Source organism: Ctenopharyngodon idella, chromosome 23 (genome assembly GCF_019924925.1).
Source record: "Ctenopharyngodon idella isolate HZGC_01 chromosome 23, HZGC01, whole genome shotgun sequence".
In the NCBI taxonomy this organism is placed as follows: domain Eukaryota; kingdom Metazoa; phylum Chordata; class Actinopteri; order Cypriniformes; family Xenocyprididae; genus Ctenopharyngodon; species Ctenopharyngodon idella.
Window position 1 is genome coordinate 8100599 of NC_067242.1, and position 21140 is coordinate 8121738.

At 34.4% G+C, this 21140-nt stretch overlaps 1 protein-coding gene and 1 long non-coding RNA gene across 5 annotated transcripts; one reads left to right on the forward strand and one right to left on the reverse strand.

Annotated features, from left to right (window-relative positions):
• Positions 1 to 34: 34 nt before the first annotated feature.
• LOC127505726 (interleukin-4 receptor subunit alpha) lies at positions 35 to 21041 on the reverse strand. Of its 4 annotated transcripts, none has more exons than XM_051881479.1 (10): positions 15981 to 19769; positions 15406 to 15487; positions 15198 to 15321; positions 14917 to 15086; positions 14462 to 14619; positions 10204 to 10372; positions 10021 to 10108; positions 9878 to 9944; positions 9051 to 9086; positions 35 to 1697 (listed from the first exon to the last, which is right to left on the reverse strand). In XM_051881479.1, exons 2-10 carry the CDS (start codon positions 15473 to 15475, stop codon positions 1425 to 1427), a joined length of 1155 nt encoding a protein of 384 aa, XP_051737439.1. In that variant the 5' UTR covers positions 15476 to 15487; positions 15981 to 19769; the 3' UTR covers positions 35 to 1424. The 4 variants fall into 4 exon arrangements, with proteins under 4 accessions (XP_051737439.1, XP_051737438.1, XP_051737440.1 ...); XM_051881478.1 differs by having other exon boundaries at positions 10021 to 10111; XM_051881480.1 differs by lacking the exon at positions 9051 to 9086 and having other exon boundaries at positions 10021 to 10111; positions 15981 to 18156.
• Positions 7511 to 8362, forward strand: LOC127505727 (uncharacterized). The gene is made up of 2 exons (XR_007927794.1): positions 7511 to 8086; positions 8327 to 8362. It is a non-coding gene; the product is annotated as an uncharacterized LOC127505727 (long non-coding RNA).
• Positions 21042 to 21140: the final 99 nt, after the last annotated feature.

Consider the following 21140-nt stretch of genomic DNA (forward strand, 5'->3'; position numbering starts at 1 on the left):
CGCAGTTGTTGACTGACTTGATATTTGATAGATGTTTCATACACATGGCATTTTTATTTATATAGAATAATTCAAACAAAAAGCTATAGCAGTATACTGACAGCATTTTAGAAATGCTTTAAATATAAAGATATAATTCAACAAATTATATTCAAACAAGTACAGAATAAAAAAAAAATTATAAATTGATTTTAGCAAGTGTTTTAAAAACTTAAAGTCACAAGTCCTAAAATTGAAAGCAATTAGCAGATAATACAGGACTGAATACATTTTCATTTCTTCTTTTGTATAAAAAGCACATATAGTATGTTAATGCATTACCTAATATGTGAAGATAAAAATACATCAGTTATTGCTCAAATTTAGCCTTGTTTCCAAACTGTCGGAAGTTTGGAAACATCACAATTTTTTTTAATGTTTTTTAAAAGTCTCTTCTGCTCACCAATGCTGCATTTATTTAATTAAAAATACGGTAAAAAACCCCAGTAATACTGCAAAATGTTACAAATGGAAAAACTATTTGAATATATTTTTAAACAATGATACCATTTTTAACATTTGTGGTAAGATTAAAAAAAGAAATTAATACTTTTAATCATCAAGCATGCATTCAATTGATCAAAGTGACAGTGAAGACATAAAATTACAAAAGACTTATATTTTCATAAATGCTTTAATAAAATTAAAAATGCAAATAAATGCTGTTCACTGAACTTTCTATTCAAAGAATCCTGAAAAAGTATCAACATTTCCACAAAAATGTTAAGCAGCAAGAACTGCTTCAACATTGATAATAATAATAATAAAAGTTTCTTGAGCAGCATATTAAAATTATTTCTGAAGGATCATGTGACACTGAAGACTGGAGTAATGATGCTTTTTACATTTTAAAATATATTAAAATAGAAAACGGCTATGTTAAATTCTAATAACATTTCGCAATATTACTGTATTTTTTACTGTATTTTTGATTAAATAAATGCATCCTTGATGAGCAGAAGAGGCTTCTTTAAAAAAAAAAAAAAAAATTGTAATGTTTCCAAAATTTGACAGGTACTGTACACTACCATTCAAAAGTTTGTGGTCGGTAAGATTTTTAAATTTTTGAGTTTCTTCTGCTCACCAAGGCTGCATTTATTTGACCAAAAATACAGTAAAAACAGTAATATTGTGAAATATTATTACAATTATGCATTTTAGTATATTTTAAAATGTAATTTATTTTTGTTATCAAAGCTGAATTTTCAGCAGAATTCTTTGATAGAAAGTTCAAAAGAACAGCATTAAGATGAAAATATTTTATAACATTATAAATGTTTTTACAGTCATCTTTTGATCAATTTAAGGCATCCCTGCTGAATAAAACAAAACCAAAAAAAATCTTGTTGACCCCATACTTTTGAACAGTAGTGTTCAAGCGCATGTTAGATGGCATATATGTTGGAGAGTGTGCAGTAGTCCTCGCTGCATGTGATGCTTCCTCTCTCTGTTGGAACAAAATCACGAATCCAACAGCCTGAGTCGACCTCTGACCACACAGGAGAATGGGGCATGCTGGGAGACGTGAGGTCCTCCTGGTTGTTCGTCTCATAGGTCAGTTGAGGGGGCGTGTCTGTGCTCTCTGTCAGAATGTCAATCTGGAGAGACTCCTCCCCCTGCATTACATCTCTCACCTTACCGGATAGCATTGAACAGATCTGAAAATACACACGTACAGACCATTAACAATGATGTATTAGGACAATGCTAGTTCATTTAGTGTTTCCATAGATATTGATGTTGTTATTTAACTTTTTAAATGTTAAAAAATGTTATTTTGCTTGATTTTAAGTTAATGCCACATAAAGATGCTTGAACGCTATGTGATTTGAAAGTACCTGAAATACTTAACATGATATTGATGTGGAGTATAAACAAATATGCTTGACTTCCTTAGTTTATTTTTGGGTGAACTATCATTTTAACATAACTCAAGAAGTCTTTCTAAGCTAATTCTGTGGTGTTCAAATCCCCAAATGGGTTTGCAAAGTCAGAAACGTGTTTGATATCTTATATCTGATAACACACCACAAAACCGTATTTGATATCTTTCTCATATCTGATTTAAAAAAGCTTCCTTCATCTACTGAGTATTTATGAATATTTCTAATTAGCTTCTTTTTTTTTTTCTTTTTTTTTTAATTTTTTCTGTTTTCATTTTAAATTGTTTTAGTATTAGTATTATTAATTCATTTGTGATCTAAATTTAATTACAGTCAAGCATCACTATTATTGCTTATATATTCGAGGCTTTTCAAACTCAAAAAACTTTTAAGTATTAAACTTTGAGCATAAGTTGTGCAATAGACATTAATGCCTCAAACTGTTAACATTTGCAAACGCCACTCACGTCGTCAGAAACTGTAAAATTCAACAGTTCATTCATACAACAGTTCATTAAAATTAACAAAATTTAAAGAACAAGTCAATAATGAGTCCTTCTTCCAAAACGTGTTTTTGTCTTATCCTGATTTACTATGATAAGCCTATTATAAGTGTTTATATTTTAGACCTGACGGGATGGTTTTCGCATCAAATTGCGCACATACGTCACTCGCCCGTGCGTGTCCTCATCATATCCGTAAATAGGGAAAAGTTGCTCAGGTGCGGTGAGAAATCGAGTCCCCCCCAGTAATCAGGTCTCCTTTAGGACCATGAGTAATCCTATTGGTTCAATGGACTTTTAATGAGTAGTATTTTTACCGCCTGATTATAATTCCTGCAAAATCATGTTATGATTGATATCATTTAAAATGCTTTATAATGACCTTTTAAATTGCATGGTTCATATACTAGTATATAACTGAAGCTACACGGTAAAATCCCCAGAGTTAAATCAACTCTGCTCAGAGTACATTTGGTCCCTCTCTGAATAGTGTTAAAATAACATTGAAGCAGAGTTAAAGTTAATGAGATAATTAAGCTATTAATTAAGTGATGACTGAACATGACTGATGACTGTTAACAAGCAGAATCGCTGAAGAAAAGAGAAACACAATAACTACAACTGACTTCAGCCAAAACCATTTAATTGAAATCAACTGAATGTAAAAGACATTAAATCTCTCAAGATCTGATTTACTTATTACTAACCAGATTGACTTTATTTCTGTCACATGTCTAAAGAATTTCTTATTGAGAATTAACAGAGGTTTAGATGTTGGTGTTTTATTGGTTAAAAAATTATGCCACCATCATGGTGGTCAGGGTTTGTTTTAGTTTGGCTCCTGAACCTTTTATGTTTTTAAAATAATTTGTGTTTGAGCAATTGCTATAGTGTTTCACAAAAAACACTTGTGCATTGCTGAATCAAAAGACTAAAGGAGCTGATCAGCTTGAATTTACTGCTTGAAAGCCTTTTCAAATAAACATCACAAATAGGTCTCAATTAAAAGGTGGTGTCTCTTTTCTTTTCTTTCTTTTCTTGACCAATAAACCTGGTCTATTTACCTCTGTTAATTCTTAATTCTGTAGATGTTTGAAAATAAAGTCAATGTGGTTAGTAAAAATTGAAGCTGGTAATGCTGTTTGTGGAGTTGTTTAATCAGATCTTCAGAGATATTAATGAATATTATTAATGATAATTAACTGAAGTCAGTTGTAGTTCCTGTGTTTTTCTTTTCTTCAGTGATTCTGCTTGTTAACAGCAGGTGTTTATCATTATTGTTAAATCATCACTTAATTAATTGCTTAATTATCTCATTAACTTTAACTCTGCTTCAGTGTTATTTTAACACTATTTAGAGAGGGACCAAATGTTCTCTGAGCAGAGTTCTTTGTCATAGAATACACTTGTTTGTGCGCACTGAGTTGACAGTTTGAACGTTTTTGTGCCCATTTATTTATTTTCAAGATCTGAGGTGAATTAGCCAGTGTTGTTTTCATTACAGCTAAAAAGCTGGGAACACAGAATGATATTCAAACTCAGATTAGACGATTTTAACATTAAATAAAGCACCTAAACAGTACATGATATTATCATCGCCATACTTTGTCTTGCTGTTCCAGCCGCGATGTCACGGAGAAATAGAAACCGAATCATCGCGTGTCGCCCTCGCGACTGGTTAGAACAAAAACTCCGATTAACATGGAAAAGATACCTTTTATCGCGTGTCGTGGCGTTGCGTCTGGTTAGGATCTTATGTAGCCTACCCGATTAGCCTGCTAGCTTAGCTTATATTATATTAGTTATGTTTTTTTCTTCCAATAATTAATGATGTTTGTGTGTATTTAGCATGACAATTAATTTATTAAAAATGTATAATAGTAATATTATATACTATACCACTTTGCTATAATTCTGTAAAATTAATATTAAATTACTTTTACACAGTGATGGGAATAACGGCGTTATAAATAAACAGTGTTACTTTTTTCAGTAACGAGTAATCAAACGAATTACTTTTTCTTCCGTTACAACGCCGTTACCGTTACTGACAAAAAAATTCTGCGTTACTATAATTGAGCTCACTGAAGCGGTTTTCATCCGAGTAGGCTATCTCTCAGCCATAGCACCTGTTTTTTCTCTGGTGTGTGTTGGGGTTAGTCATACACAAATATCATTTTAAACTAATAATAATGTACGATGCTCTGTATGTGTGTGTGTCTGTGAGCATGCGAGTGGAGCGCGAGCTCAAACCAGAATACCCTTTGTGACATGCTGGATCGAAAATATGTGAAATAAGTTTTTTTCTAGTCGACTAGTAGTTGTTCATTTAAGCCATTAGTTGACTAATCACATTTATATTAATTTAATTTCTTAAATACTGGAGAGAATAAACCATAATAATGAGCATTTTCGTAATATAGGCTATATAGCACTCAAGCGCACGCATAAAGCTTGCCATAAAGAATTCATAATAATGATTATGAATTTGACAAAAACAGCAAGAAGACATTTTAATTGTTTATTAATAAAGAAATGTTTTCTGAATCAGTGTTGGCTGCAAAGATGAAGTTGACATAACTGACTCTCATCATCTCTGCATAGGCTTCTGGACGCGCCTATAGAGAAAGAATGCACATTTCATTAGGAATAGCCTACATAATAAGAGAGTAGCCTATTGCTTTTCGTTTTAAAGCAGATATTTCAAGCTTTCTATAGATATTTTTCTCATGTCTGCGAGGCAAGCAGCCTATATGCTGAGTTTCGGTTCATTTAGCCTATAAGACGTGCTCCAGTTCACGTGCAAGTGATCATGCCGGCGCCTCCATGTCATGATTATATTGTCTGCTATATTTGCTTCTTATTTATTAAAACCAGGCAATTGGTTGATGAAACATTGATTAAAATTAAGATACAATTTTTACAAAATGAAATTCACTTTAAAGAAAGACTTTCTACAAAACAAAACTTAATGAAGTGGTCAAAATCATGTCTGACCCATTTATTTTTAGACTTATATTTAATATTAGGGGCATCCAAGTTATTTGACTTATTTTATTTTATTTTTTTAAAAAAGTAACGCAATAGTTACTTTCCCTGGTAATTAGTTACTTTTATAATGATGTAACTCAGTTACTAACTCAGTTACTATTTGTGAGAAGTAACTAGTAACTATAACTAATTACTTTTTTAAAGTAACGTGCCCAACACTGCTTTTACAGAACATAGTATGTTGCAACAATTCTTATCCTTGTATAAAAAAATACATTTTTAGGCATGGTTGTTTCCATTTTGTTTTATTATGCAATACATCAATGCGTTAATTTTATATTTCAAGTACGTTGTTTGTGCACTTAAAGTAACCCAGCCAGCACAGTTATGTGGGGCCCAGATGGGTGTCACCTGGGCTGTCTAACTGGGGCCCAGCCAGTTTTGTCCACAGTTTCCATGGAGGCCCTACATGGTTTAGCCCAGATGACATGAACACTGCTCAGTGTGCACACTACAGGCTGTTAAATATAACACAGAAACATGCTGGAGTTAATGGGATAATAAGGTGATAACGAACAGAATCACTGAAGGACAGAGGAACAACAAGAACTACGACTTCAGCCACAGCCTTAGATGAAATCAACTGAAGATAAAAGACATTAAATCTCTCAAGATCTGATTAAACATCTCCACAAACAGCATTACCAGCTTCACTTATTACTAACCAGATTGACTTTATTTACATCTACAAAAATTCTTATTGAGAATTACCAGAGGTTTAGATGTTGATGATTTGTTGAAAAAATAGTTTGGTTTGATGTCACCATTATTGAGGTCAGTGCTTACTTCAGTTAGGCAGTTTGACTTGACTTTTTTAGTGTTAGTTTTTCTTTGGCTGCTCTAGCTGTTTGTTATGACAAGAAAGACAAGAGAAAATGTGTTTAGCTGTTTGATAAGAATATAATTGTCATCATGTAGTGGCTTTATTCACTGATCTAATGACTGAGCTTTATATGAAAAAAATTTTTTTATTAACTTTGTGCAGGATCTCTTCTAGAATAACAACAAAACAGTTGAATAAATCAGGTCAAAATAATAAATCTGAAAAATACAATGTACACTAAACACTTTAAAACACCTGCAAGATATATTCACACACAGACATCAAGAATCAGCGTATGATTCTCAACAATGGTGACATGCTTCATGCCGCAATGCATTCTGGGTGCCTCATACAAAACTCATCCATGGCTCCCAGAATGCATTGCAGCATGAAGCATGTCACCATTGTTGAGATTCATACGCTGATTTTTGATGTCTGTGTGTAAGTAAATCTCGCAGGTGGTTTGAAGTGTTTAGTGAACAATGTGTTTTTAAAATTTTCTGATTAAAACTGTTTTATTGTAATTCTAGAAGAGATCCAGCACAAAGTTAATCACATTTTGCTCATAAAAAGCTCAGTCGTTAGATCAATGAATTAAGCCACTAAATAATGATTATATTCCTATTATCTAGCAGCTGACCACATTGTTTCCTGTTTTTCTTGTTATAACAAACAGAGCAGCCAGAGAAACACTAAAACAGTCAAAAGTCAAACTGCCTAACTGAAGTAAGCACTGACCTCAATAATGGTGACATCAAACCAAACTTTTTTTCAACAAATCATCAACATCTAAACCTCTGGTAATTCTCAATAACAATTTTTGTAGATGTATGTTAGAAATAAATTCAATCTGGTTAGTAATAAGTGAAGCTGGTAATGCTGTTTGTGGAGTTGTTTAATCAGATCTTGAGAGATTTAATGTCTTTTATCTTCAGTTGATTTCATCTAAGGCTGTGGCTGAAGTCGTAGTTCTTGTTGTTCCTCTGTCCTTCAGTGATTCTGCTCATTATCACCTAATTATCTCATTAACTCCAGCATGTTTCTGTGTTACATTTAACAGCCTGTAGTGTGCACACTGAGCAGTGTTCATTTCATCTGGGCTAAACCATGTGGGGCCTCCATGGAAACTGTGGACAAAACTGGCTGGGCCCCAGTTAGACAGCCCAGGTGACACCCATCTGGGCCCCACATAACTGTGCTGGCTGGGAATAAACATCATACAATACTAAAATAGGTTATAATTAGTCAAGACATCACGATAACAACTTTTGATCAGGCATTACTGCCTGGGTCCTAAAGGAGACCCGGGGGACTCGATTCAAAGCAAATAATGTACACTAACAAGAAGCGACATTGTGTTCCATTGCAACACCGGCGCCCAGCAGCAGCCCTGCATTTCCGCCATTTTGGGGTGAAAGCGACTCGCAGTCCACTAGTTTCTATGGCAATATCAGCTGCTTTGTTTAAAAAAAAAAAAAAAAACGTACATTAAAGCTGAAATCCAACCTGAATGATGACAACACTGTACTAAACTGAGGGCCAGTGATTAATATGTTCATTCATTCTTTGTTTGTATAATGGTTAATTTGCTGTTGTTATTTAGTCAGGCATCAGTCACTCGCCTATAGTTAGGACCCAGAAGGTAAAAGGACCCGGATGTTGACGCAGTTTAGTATTCAGTTATGATCGTCATCATTATTATTACTAGCGCGAGACGAACCTAACGGTGATGATAATGCCAGTTCTGCCGCGATATTGAGTAATCGCATGTGTGCGTGCATCAAAGAGTAAGTTTGTTTGCTTTATTATAGTGTTTACATTTGATTGTCAATTCGTTTTAGAGACGTGCTTATCGCGTCTGCCGAGCGCAAGTGTCTGTAAGCTAATCTCTAGCCAATCTTATTATACGATCGCTGTACAGACATATTTTCAGTGTTAATGTTATAACAAATGCAGATATTATTCATTTGCATATTGATGTTTTATCAGTGTGTGTATTTATACTTTATTGTTGTTTCCTTTTCTAGAACCACACTTAATTAAAGACTGTTCAAGCATGCAAAGAGTGGTCTATGAGTGGTGTGTGCATCTAGCTCCTCCTAAACGGACAACACTTAAGTTATTGTTCTGATCGGACAATATTTGGTGGTTGCCACTGGGTATTAATTAGCACCTAAGAGCTGAACAATTCTTTACAACACAGAATAAAATACTATCACTAGTGATCATCAAATCCTTTTAACAGTTTTACAGACTTTGTGTTTAAGTCTTCCACTTTTTTCACAAAACCTTTGCTCTCTAGAAACCCAGTCAGTTTGGGTTAAAATTCTTTAAAAGATCTAGTATTAGCATTATAAACACTGAATTAATACCAACATATGAAATTAAATTAAGGACATGCATCAGAAAAAATGGGCATGTTGGGCAATAAATATATGAATATAACAGCTTGATTTTGCAGTGTTGTCTAATATCCGTTAAAGCAAAAGTGTGAATTATGCGATAACTACACAGCAATGCATCATGTATTATCGTTATGTTTGTAGCGTGATCCATTAAAATGTACAATATAGCCTATTTCAATTCAGACCTAGTGGAGTGATACTATTATTAGTCCATTAGGTCCGAAATATATTGTTCGCTGCAAACATGATGATCTTAAATGTATTAATTATTAATTAACTATTAATAAATGTGTAAACAAAGTTGCATAAAATGTAAATACTCAATAAAGTAGGCTAACTACGTTACCTCAGATGGTTGAATGGTTGGATAACCTGCTGTTAACTGGTAAAATAAAACATATATAAGACAATACAGCATTTACTGTGGGAGCCATACAATTTACTGGTGACTTAATTTAAAAAACTGTTCTATTGCGCTTCTGATTTGGCAGTGAAATTCGGCGATTTTGGGTGCGTAAGATGTGAAGGGTTCTATGGTCCAGATAGTATTTTCACCCCATAATGGCAGCCGCACTACTGGAGCGCCATCTAGTGGCTGTTACCCAAAAAGTATCAGAGTGTCGCCTCTTGGGTTCTATACTCTTTGTTCAAAGCCACTGGAAGGCAAGCCTGCAACCTTTAGCCAAAAAAGCGTAACGGCTAATGCTAACGCTCCGGTGTAGTGAGAAATCGAGTTCCCCCAGGAATCGGGTCTCCTTTAGGACCCTGAGTGATCTCATTGGTTCAACGGGTAGTGTTTTTAGTCAGTGATTATAATTCCTGCAAAATCACGTTATGATTTATAGTTTAAAATGCGTTATAATGACCATTAATGTCTTTTAAATTACATGGTTCATATACTAGTATATAACTGAAGCTATACTTAAACAACGGCTTTTCGAAGATTTTTTCGTTCTAGAATGAATTAGCATTTTTGAACGAATCATTTGAGTGAATGATTCACATGACTCACTAAACACAGTAACACGTCGCCATCTACTGGTAAAACTATGTAAACTGCAGAAAGAATCACGGTTTGACACTAAAAACAGTGAAAAACGTGTGTGTGTGTGTGTGTGTGTGTGTGTGTGTGTGTGTGTGTGTGTGTGTTTGTGTGTTTTTGGTGGAAGTTACCTGAACATCTACATCCCAGTCTCTGAAATAAGGAGCTGGTGATGGTATATAATCATCCTTTCTCCATCTACAACACAAACATCCATCATTTATTTACATGAAAACAGACGGAAGAAATCGAAGCATTTCAGGATGTTTCTCACCTGGAGTATGGGATACAGACCAGAAGGACGAGCAGCAATGGCAAAAGCAAGAAAAACCAGGCAATATGGAAAGATCTTTCTGGAGTCTCTTCTTAAACACACAAAGGGAAGTGATCTAGCTGCAGCTGTCATATTTACTATTTCTAATTTGCAGTTGTTTGTGTGCTATGCAAACTGACTCACTGTGAAAGTCCCCTGACCTCCAGTGTAACGCAGGGGCCCACAGACTCCACACGCCTTTATAATCCTCTTGATCAGGCAGCGATCTCACACGCACGGTGTAATTTGTGTGAGGTTCAAATCTAAACTTGTCCATATACACCTTCTGGTCAACAGCTTCTACCTCATACAGCTGAAACACAAGCATTGTCATTTGTAATTTCAATAACTAAAAAGTTTTTTAAAACAGCAGCTTCAGCAAGTTCAGTGACAAATTAGTGACATTTTCAACTAGTGCATAACAAGGGTGTGTTTGACCGTTACTACTGGGTAATCAAGTTTCTGCACTTCTTGCTACACCCATGGTGTTAAATAGACACTTGTGAAAAAGAGGTGTTAATAGAAATGGATAGAAAGTCACGTAATTGTTAAAACCATGTGTGGTGTAAGTTACTAAAGCACACAAGACTTTGCGCATAAAACACCATAAAACTATATATATATGTGTGTATCATGCATTTGTGAATCGTGCACAATAAATCAAGGAACATGTTAATAAATTGTTATCTTGTTGACTTGTTTACCCAAAAACAACAACAAAAAAGCTGTAAGGAAATGGCTACGTTTATGTGTTTTTGTCCTTGGGTCTTGACAGTCAAAGGTGACTATAGGTCACTTCTTACTTTACTTCGCTACATATTAAAACATGAAAATTATAAGTTTAAACATCTATTAATTTGCCAATTTAAAAAGTGATTTATTTTTCATTTTTATTTTTGAATTATTAAACTGATAACTTATTTCTTTTATATATAGCCTATACATACATACATACTTAGGTGCTGATATATGTTTCTACTGGTGGGTGCCCAGTGTATATATACACAGAACCCTGCTAAATGTTCATATTCTCATGTGGTCTAGTGGTAGAACTTTTGCTATGCGAGTCAGACGTTCTGGGTTCTAATCATCAGTGGTTCTAATCCGCCCTTGTTTAGTTTTTTTTTTTTTCTTTTTTTCTCAACAAGACCAAAGATGTTTATTAATGATTGTATATAACGAGGCAAGAGCAGGGACACGTTTGTGTGCATTTTGTTAATGATTTCGCTGGAAAGAATAGAGAGTTGCCGCAACACCATTAGCTATAATGTTAGATTGACGCGCTCGTCTGTGTGAAGACTGCGCACGAGCCACAAGAGAACCTTCCACCACTGAAAACAGCGGCATGATTTAAAAAACAACACATTCCAGCGCCAGATCGCTTCTTATTTAACACAAATTTACGTCAAATGGATGTTTCATTTGCATTATAGCCGATCCATGCAGCAAAACGTTTCAAAAAAGTGGTGGGGACATGTGCCACCCGCAAATTACGCCTATGTTACCAACCAAACAAAAGCACATTCTTTCCATGTGTGTTGTTGCGGGTCGCGCTCTCACTGATATCTGATGATCACTAAATAAAATAATTCAATAAATACCTATTTACAATAAGGACTTACAATAAGAAGACCATTCTAGAGATAGAGCAAGAAGAGAGTTTGAGTTCAGTTGAGTGTGAGCCGAAAGATTTGTGTTCGTGCATTACTTGGATGCGCTCGTGACATTTTTCATTAAAATAACGCAATAGAAACGGCCTCAAATAAACTATAAAAAGGTAAAGATAATCATGTCTGAAAGCTGCAATCAATTTTTCATTGGTTAAATGGAAATATAACATATTTTTCCATGAGCCGGGATCGGCGCCTATATATATGTATATATATATATATATATATATATATATATATATGGGTCATTGACGAATAAGGTTTTTAAAAGTGTAAAAAAACATAATGGAGATATAATTAATTTAGAAGATTTAACCAAAATTTCAGTTTTACCGAATGACACTTTTGGTTATACCGAATGACGATATTTTCAAACAATGCTAACAGGCTATCATCTAGCTAGCTAGCAAAAGAACAATCAAACATTTTATATTAAGTACAAGTTTTTAAAATATTACAACATTTTCCATGTTCTATAGTGGTTGTACCGAATGACCTGATGTTTCAGGACATGCGTATGAGCAACTGAAAACGTGAATTTTTCAAATTGTTAAGAGAGATTTAGTTACTTTGCTTCACGACCATGTGGTCCTTTGCAGGTGCACATCCTGTCACATGATACTGACCACATGACTTGATCCAAAATTGTCCCTTTATATTGGTTACTCCGAATGACATCAGTGAAATTCATTTTTCAGGACATTCTTTCTCATAACAAATCAACGACTTCTACACATCATTTTAATACCATTTTGCACTATGTTGATATATGATGTTATAAAATTATGCCAGAATAAAAGATACATACATTTATTACATTTTAAGATATTTTAATCACAAATGAAATGGCTGTATTGGCCTTTGGACGGTTAAACCGGATGACCTTTTGACTCTTCAAAATCTTTAAAATACCTTTATATGTAGCAAAATATCATTAAAACATTTGGGATTCAATAAGAGATCTAGTTGTACTAATCTTACATACTTTCAATGTCATATCTTTGTTTTTTATTATTATTAAGGCCTTTGGACAAAAAAATGACCCGTCACTGACCCATATATATATTAGGGGTGTAACGATTCACTCGTTTTCTCGATGAATCGATTACAAATCCTGACGATGCATCTGCATCGATCTTGAAACATGTTTTTTGAATCGTGAATCGTTCGTTTCGGTCGATAATCGATGTAAAATGCTAAGAATCGGATTAATCGCGATTCTATAGCGATTCAGTGGTTTAAAATATATAAACATTAAATTACTACATGCGAGAATTGATGGAGACGTTGTGCGCCGTCTTCACAGCCCTTCTTCACAGACATGCGCAGTTGAACTCTTTACCGCCTTTGAATGGATTGCGCTCGCGCTCCGTCCGTAGCCCACGTTTGAGCTCTGCTCAGGACGGCCACTGCTATTCACATGAGCAGATGACAGCTCTCTATTAAGACAGCAATAGTTCTGAATCACACTGCTCAAGCCATTGATAAAGCTGCCAATTCATTGCACGATCACTACTGTTGAAATAAAACGCTTTTACTGCGTGGAAACGTCGCCGTTATTTTCGATAAGATAAAATACTGATAAAATCCTGCGCGTTTTCTTTCAGAATCATCGTAAGGAAAATGCTCCGTATAAAGAGGACAAAGAGGGCTTTTCTTACTATTCCGTGAAGAAAAGTTAGTTTAGGATTATTTGGGAAAGTGCATGATATTCTAGGGTAGTCTCTCCATGTAAGCATTAGTATGTATAATGTAAAACTTTAATAAGGTTGTGTAGCCTTTAACACTATCCTCCACTAGTTAACTATATATGAACTTGGCCTAACAATACTTTTAAAGCCCTTTTAAAGTTTGGGCTTATGTAAATTTCCACAAATGCCAATTTTTATATGCTTTTAAAACAAAGTTATGTAGCATCATTAAGAACTAACGTGAACTAACAATGGACAAAAGTTTGGTTTTTTTTTGCCCTCACTCTCTAAGGCCGCTGTGTAATTCTGCATTTCATAATGCATATTAAAATGCAGAATCGAATCGAATTTTAATGTGGATCGAATCATTCTGAATTTGCAAAAATCGTTCTTGAATCGAATCAAACACCTATGAATTGTGAATTGAATTGAATCGCTGTCTACCCAAAGATTCACAGCCCTAATATATATATATATATATAGTGTAGTGTTTAACAAATTTATTAGACCACCTGTCATAATAAAGAGAAAACTTAATTAAAACTAAACATTTTATTGTCATTTATTAGGCAAACAACAAACTGAAAAAACTAAATAGTCTTTATTCATATATAATAACCAATATATATATATATATATATATATATATATATATTTTCTTTTTATTTTGTATGGCCTCCTTTGGCCTTGATAACAGCTTGCATTCATGTTTGCATTGTTTTTATGTACTTTTCCACAGTCTCATTTGTTACTGACTTCCAAATAGTTTCTAGTTGTTCCCAAAGTCTTGCTTTTGATTAAACTTTTGTGCGATCTATCTTTGAATCCATTAAATCCCAAAAATAATGATATTTTAGCATTAGAAACACTACTGTGACTAAAGAGCTTACATATACTGGTGTGGATTAACCATTACAGAAACATAAAAAATGATTTTGGTAATCACCAATACTGTTAGTTTAGGGCAGCTGTGTAACAAAATACATTTGTTAAGCACTGTGTGTATATAAATATACCAATTCTTTTAAAGATATCACACACCTTGTGTTCGCTGTACACGCTGAGCTGGTACTGGAGATTGGAAATGAGACTGGAATGTAAATTGTCTGGATCATATGGATCATATCCGCTCTGCCATTGGAAAAGCGCCCTGTCCTTCTCCCACAGTAGTGACAGGTTCGATGGAGGGACCGGACGAACTACAACACACACAAACTTATGTTGGGTTTCCATGTTTTATGGGGACTTTCCATAGACATAATGATTTTTTTCCTGTACAAACTGTATATTCTACACCTATCACAGAAAACACTGCATTTTTACATTTGCAAAAAAAAACATAATTTAGTGTGATTTATACACTGTTTTCCTTATGGGGAACAAAAAATGTCCCCACAAGGACAAGGAATTGCTTTTCTTGTAATGTAGGGTTTACCAGGACAACACACACACACACACACACTGTGCAGTTGCTGTGGGCGTGCACTTGCTCTTACTATGTTCACTAGGCCTGAAGCCATCATGTAGTACGACGGAGTTGTTGCCATGGTAACCGGAACGGAGGGAGATTGTGTAGCTGTCCATATCGCTGAAAATCTCTGGTGATATATCCAGCTCACATAGTAATGACTGTTTTCTCCTCTTCAGTGTGCAGTCATAGTGTTCTCTACACAAAAACAGATTACAATTACTTCAAGCAAGCAACTGTTTGAATGTGTATATGTGATTTGATTGATTAATTGATGTGTGATTGTGATATTCAGTACAGTATTCTCACTCATCATCTGTGCTGAAATGCAGCCAGTAGGACGATTCGTTGCCCAGAGACTCGGCCGAGATGTTCAGAGAGCAGGTGATGTTGGATAAATAATTACTGAGACACTCCAGACTATACTGATCACCTGAACACAGTTTTATAGATGACATATAAACGCATAGGATATATATACTTACGTATAATATACAATGTGAGCAGAAATGTTTACCCAAAGTGATGAAACTCGCCAAAATATCAGAAAAACACATCAATATGAGAAGGAATGAAGAGCGATGCATGTTCTCTTTAGCCTGTAACAAACAAATAAATAGGCATATCAATATGAAAGGAAAAGCAGGCCTGATATTATAGCAGTGGCATAGAAGTTATTTCAACTTTTACAGGAAAAAACAGGAAACAAAATATTAGTTGTGATGTTGATTTGACAATTTCTGACACTTGCATGATAAGACTATGAATGCAATGAACCAAATTAATGATCTTCATTGAAGCTTCCACACAAAATTACTGCAGAAACACTGCAAAATTTAGGGTGAACGCATGTAAATTGAACTAATTATTTGACACTGAGATGACTGTATCTGTCATTTTATCTGAACTAAAACTACATAGTTGACTAAAACTTACTTAACTGCTAAAAGTTGAAGAAGTTTGGAAAATACTACTGGAACAACAAAAGAATGAAACTAAATTACTCTCTTTAGTTTAAAGAAAACTGAAAAGAAAACCAAAGCAAACACACTTTTGACAGAAATAAATGCAAGAGTGATAAAAAAAATCTACCTGAAGTTGCTGTTGTTTCTGGTTTCACGCGAAAATGAAAAGAGAGTTTCAGTTGTTCCCGCCTCTCTGTCTCTCTCTCACTCACTGTCTGTCTTTCAGTCTCTCTCGCACTGTTTTTCATCCTTTTGATGATCAAGTCTATCAGTCATCTGATCTCTTATCATTGCCAACCTTTTCACACTTGAGCATTCAGATCAGCATTCTGTGACACGTTTCAAATGTCTCCTAACCGATATCATCACACGTGCGTTTGGCGCTTTAACTCTCTGGTGTTGTTGGGTCATTTTAGGCTGAGAAAAAATATGTTTTGAAATTAAAAAAATTGCTATTTCATTAGTACTAAACTCTGTGACTTTTGTCTCAGTGAATATGTGACCACAAAAAAACAAACAAACAAACGAAAAAAACACTTGTGTCAGAAATGACCACTATAGGAAATGAAAGGGTAATACGAAAAATATGAAAAAGTCATTTTGTGTGTGTACAACCTACAAATTAGCCACAATTGAGAAACAAAACACACAGCAGTGTCAGTGAAGGGTGACACTTTAATATATCAAGAGTGCAAAATAGACACACTCCACCCATCCCACCCACAAATATGAACTGGTGTGACAAAGTTTTTGCAAATGCATGAAATAAAATCAATAATTGAACACAGAATGCAGTAAAAAATGGACAGCAAGAGGTTACACTCAACATCGAGTACAAAACAGACACACACTCACTTACAAACAGACACACACACACACACACACACAAATAAACTGGTGTGGATGTAACAATATGGCAAAATTGAGCCAGAAGACTCAAATAAGAGTTTGAAATCAGATCAGACCCAGTCTGATTAAGCTCTGATAAAGAATTCCTTTTCAATTTTTATTGAAATTTATCGAAATTACTTGCTCTGTGTTCAGGTTTGACTGTAGTAAAATGAATGGGAAAAACTGACACTTCAAATCAACGTTTCAAACAAAAAATATCTAAACCTTGACAAAAGAGTGAGAACGTCTAAATATACATACAAATCCACAACCTAAACTGCTTAAAAAAAAAAATAAAAATAAAATAAAATTCTCCCAAAATACAAAATTAAAAAGAAAAAATATTATTGAGCAAAAATATATTGATTTTAATTAATAATAAAAAATGTTACATTTTACAACCCGAATTCCGGAAATGTTGGGACGTTTTTTAAATTTGAACAAAATTAAAACTAAAAGACTTTCAAATCACATGAGTCAATATTTTATTCACAATAGAACATAGATAACATAACAAATGTTTAAACTGAGATATTTTACAATTTTATGCACAAAATTAGCTCATTTCAAATTTGACGCCTGCTACAGGTCTCAAAATAGTTGGGACGGGGGCATGTTTACCATGGTGTACCATCTTCTCTTCTTTTCAAAACAGCGTGAAGACTTCTGAACATCAAGGTTAAGGTTTTGGTGTTGAAATGCCTGATATAGGTTTCCAGCTGCTGAAGAGTTTGTGGTCATCTTTGATGTATTTTTCTCTATAGGTGAAAGATCTGGACTGCAGGCAGGCCAATTCAGCACCTGGACTCTTCTATGATGAAGCCATGCTGTTGTAATAGCTGCAGTATGTGGTTTTGCATTGTCCTGCTGAAATACACAAGGCCTTCCCTGAAATAGACGTCGTCTGGAGGGGAGCATATGTTGCTCTAAAACCTTTATATACCTTTCAGCATTCATAGTGCCTTCCAAAACATGCAGGTTGCCCATACTGTATGCACTTATTACCATCAGAGATGCTGGTTTTTGAACTGAACGCTGATAACACGCTGGAAGGTCTCCCTCCTTTTTAGCCTGGAGGACACGGCGTCCGTGATTTCCCAAAAGAATGTCAAATTTGGACTCGTCTGAACATAGAACACTTTTCCACTTTGAAACAGTCCGTTTTAAATGAGCCTTGGCCCACAGGACACGACGGCGCTTCTGGACCATGTTCACATATGGCTTCCTTTTTGCATGATAGAGCTTTAGTTGGCATCTGCAGATGGCACGGCGGATTGTGTTTACCGACAGTGGTTTCTGGAAGTATTCCTGGGCCCATTTAGTAATGTCATTGCCACAATCATGCCGATGAGTGATGCAGTGTCGTCTGAGGGCCCGAAGACCACAGGCATCCAATAAATCCATAAAATATTGGCCCATGTGATTTGAAAGTCTTTTAGTTTTCATTTTATTCAAATTTAAAAAGCGTCACAAAATTTCCGGAATTCGGGTTGTAGGTGTTCGGCTACTTTTGACCGTGAACAACATAAGTGTGACTCCCAAATTAACAATACCAGAGAGTTTAACTGCTTTATAAGCCTAAAAAAAAAAAACTACAAATATGACCATTTTAACGTTTCATGCAGCTGTATTTATTTTTAATTTAATTATGAATTTATCTGTGAAGTGTTTAATGGATCATATGGATGTATAGCCTGGTAAGCGCTACATATTTCAGTGCTAATATATCCATCATTATATAAAGAGCAGGGTGATAATATAGCTAATATTATTGACCAGCTCTTTATATAAAGTTGGATATACAAGTCCAACTTTATCCGCATACATACAGTATCTCACCAGTTTGATTGCTTGTATACCGTCGCAAAATATGAACTAATCTGCTAAATGTGACTAAAAATAAAATGTAATCAGATTACTTTTCCAAGTAACTAGTAAAGTAAATATACAACAAAATATCTGAGTTACTTTTTCAAATAAGTAACACAAGTTTTCCTCTTTAATTGACTGACAACTCTCCAGTATGGAGCCCTGCACATGACATGCAGAAAAAATAATAAATCGTGCACATGATTTTGTAAATCGAGGAAACAAATTAGTAAAACGTGGGCACGATTTAGTTTTTTTCTTGCTTGTCATGTGTGGGGCTCCGTATGTATTTAATCTCACTTTATTAACTAATGTCTTTGGGCCTTTACATTTGCCAAAACTTTTTTTTTTTTTTTTTTTTTTTAAATAATAAAAAAACAAACAAGCAGGTCAGAAAATGTAATGCAAAAGTAATGTAACAGATTACTTTCCATAAAAAGTAACTAAGTAACACAATAGTTGTTTTTTAGGGAATATTTGTCAACGCGTTACTTTGAAAAATACTCCCTAAAAAAGCATGATTTTCTGTAAAGATGTTTGTATTGTGAAAAAGAGCTATACAAATAAATGTAACTTTATGTAATGGTTACACGACCAAGATTAAATGTGCAGCAAGAGAGCATTTAAAATAATTGTTGTGAGTCCATAGTTCAGTTTTAGACATGAGAGTAAGTGTATGGTTTATATTATTATCATTGATGTGATAGTCAGAGTTGAGGTTAAATGTGAAACTACACACTTCTTAACCCCACGCCTACGGTGATGAGAATCAAACTGAGGCCTATATTTACTCATGCGGCTTTAGAGGAGCTTTTGTGATGGCTAGTTTTGTTTATAATGTTTGTGCCTTCTGACCAGACATTCTTTCACAAGATCAACCAAATTAAGAGTTGTTTTCTCCATAATGAGTCATGCATCTTTCCGACTAACAGTAGTTTCGCAATGATGCTATCAGATAAATCTTTCTCGGGCCCTGAGGTGAGTTCAATCTGATTGTCCTCAATAACACTTATGGATTGCACACCTAATTCTGCCTTATAGTATGTGCTAGTACCCAGGCGTCCTACTTTCAAGCGTGCCCTACAAAGTAACAGATCTCTTCGCAAAAGCAAGTAAACACATGGCAAACGGATGGTGCCAGTATTCAGTAAGTGCTGTGCCAGCTTTCCAACACTTTAGTAAACTTGATATCACTTGATATGATGCTTAGACATTATGTGCCAAGTCATGTGCTTGTGTTTGTGGTTTTTCTCTTTCTCTCTCTCTCTCTCTCTTTTAATCTAAAAATCAGCTGCTGAGACATGAAAATAACAGTAAAACCTGATCTATTCATGATTCAAATGTTTCACACTTGGTCTGCAGTATTCGAATGTTCCCTGTTAAGAACATGAAATGTATTATACAGTATTCTCTGCTGAGTATTTAGTCTTCATATGCCATGTGTGTAATTCTGTATTCAAATGACCCAAACTGATATCGTCAGCATTTACTATCTCTTGAACAGAACATGGTTGATTCTTATCTGATGAGGTTCTGGAAGTGTTGAGCTACAGGAACTATGGGGAAGATAAGGACAGGAAGTAACAAAACATGCTGAAATGAGTGAAAAAAAGTTGTCAGAGTAAAAACAGCATATATTTTAACTCAGTGTATATTTTTGTTCATTTTGAAAATATGGAGCACAACAGGGCTTATAAAGAAAGGTGTTTCAGGTTAGGCCAATATCACACTATTGAGATTAACATGTTTCAACAATTAGGCTATTTAAAAAAACGCTGCTAATTTGACATTAAAGGGATAGTTCACCCAGACATAAAAATTCTGTCATGTTTTACTCAGTGAAGTTGTTCCAAACCTGTATTAATTTCCATTTTTTAAAATGGAAAATATTATATAGGTCTATAAGTGAACAGTAAAGAACTTGAAATTGAGAAATTGTTTTTAAAAAGACGTTCGTATTCTTCAATGTCATTTGAAGGGATGATATTGCAGCATTTGTCCTCAAATGAAGGTGTAAATCAATAGTGAGTCAGCAGGAGGCAGCAGTGAGCTGATAGATTAGACAGTCTTCGAATAAAATATCAGTGTACTTCATCTCTGTGTATTTTACAGCAGGAATATAAGGCACAAAATCTTTATATATATATATATATATATATATATATATATATATATATATATATATATAAAACGTAATTTATTTGTGTGTTTTAGACTGACATTTTTGCTTTTGGAACACAATTTAAAATAATTTTAGCAGAATGTCAGTTTTTCCCTGTCAGTGGACTTTCCTTGTCATTTAATTTAATTTAATTTAATTTTATTTTATTTTATTTTATTATTTTATTTTATTTTATTGACATGTGACTCACCCGAACTATATGAGGTGCAACACAGCCACGTCACTAAAATGAAAGTTATTTTAATTACTCCAGTGTAATGCACATGTTTATGTACCTTAAGAATAATAATAGTTGTCTACATTAGTAGTTCACGTCTATACAGAGTTGTTCCATTTTACTAGATT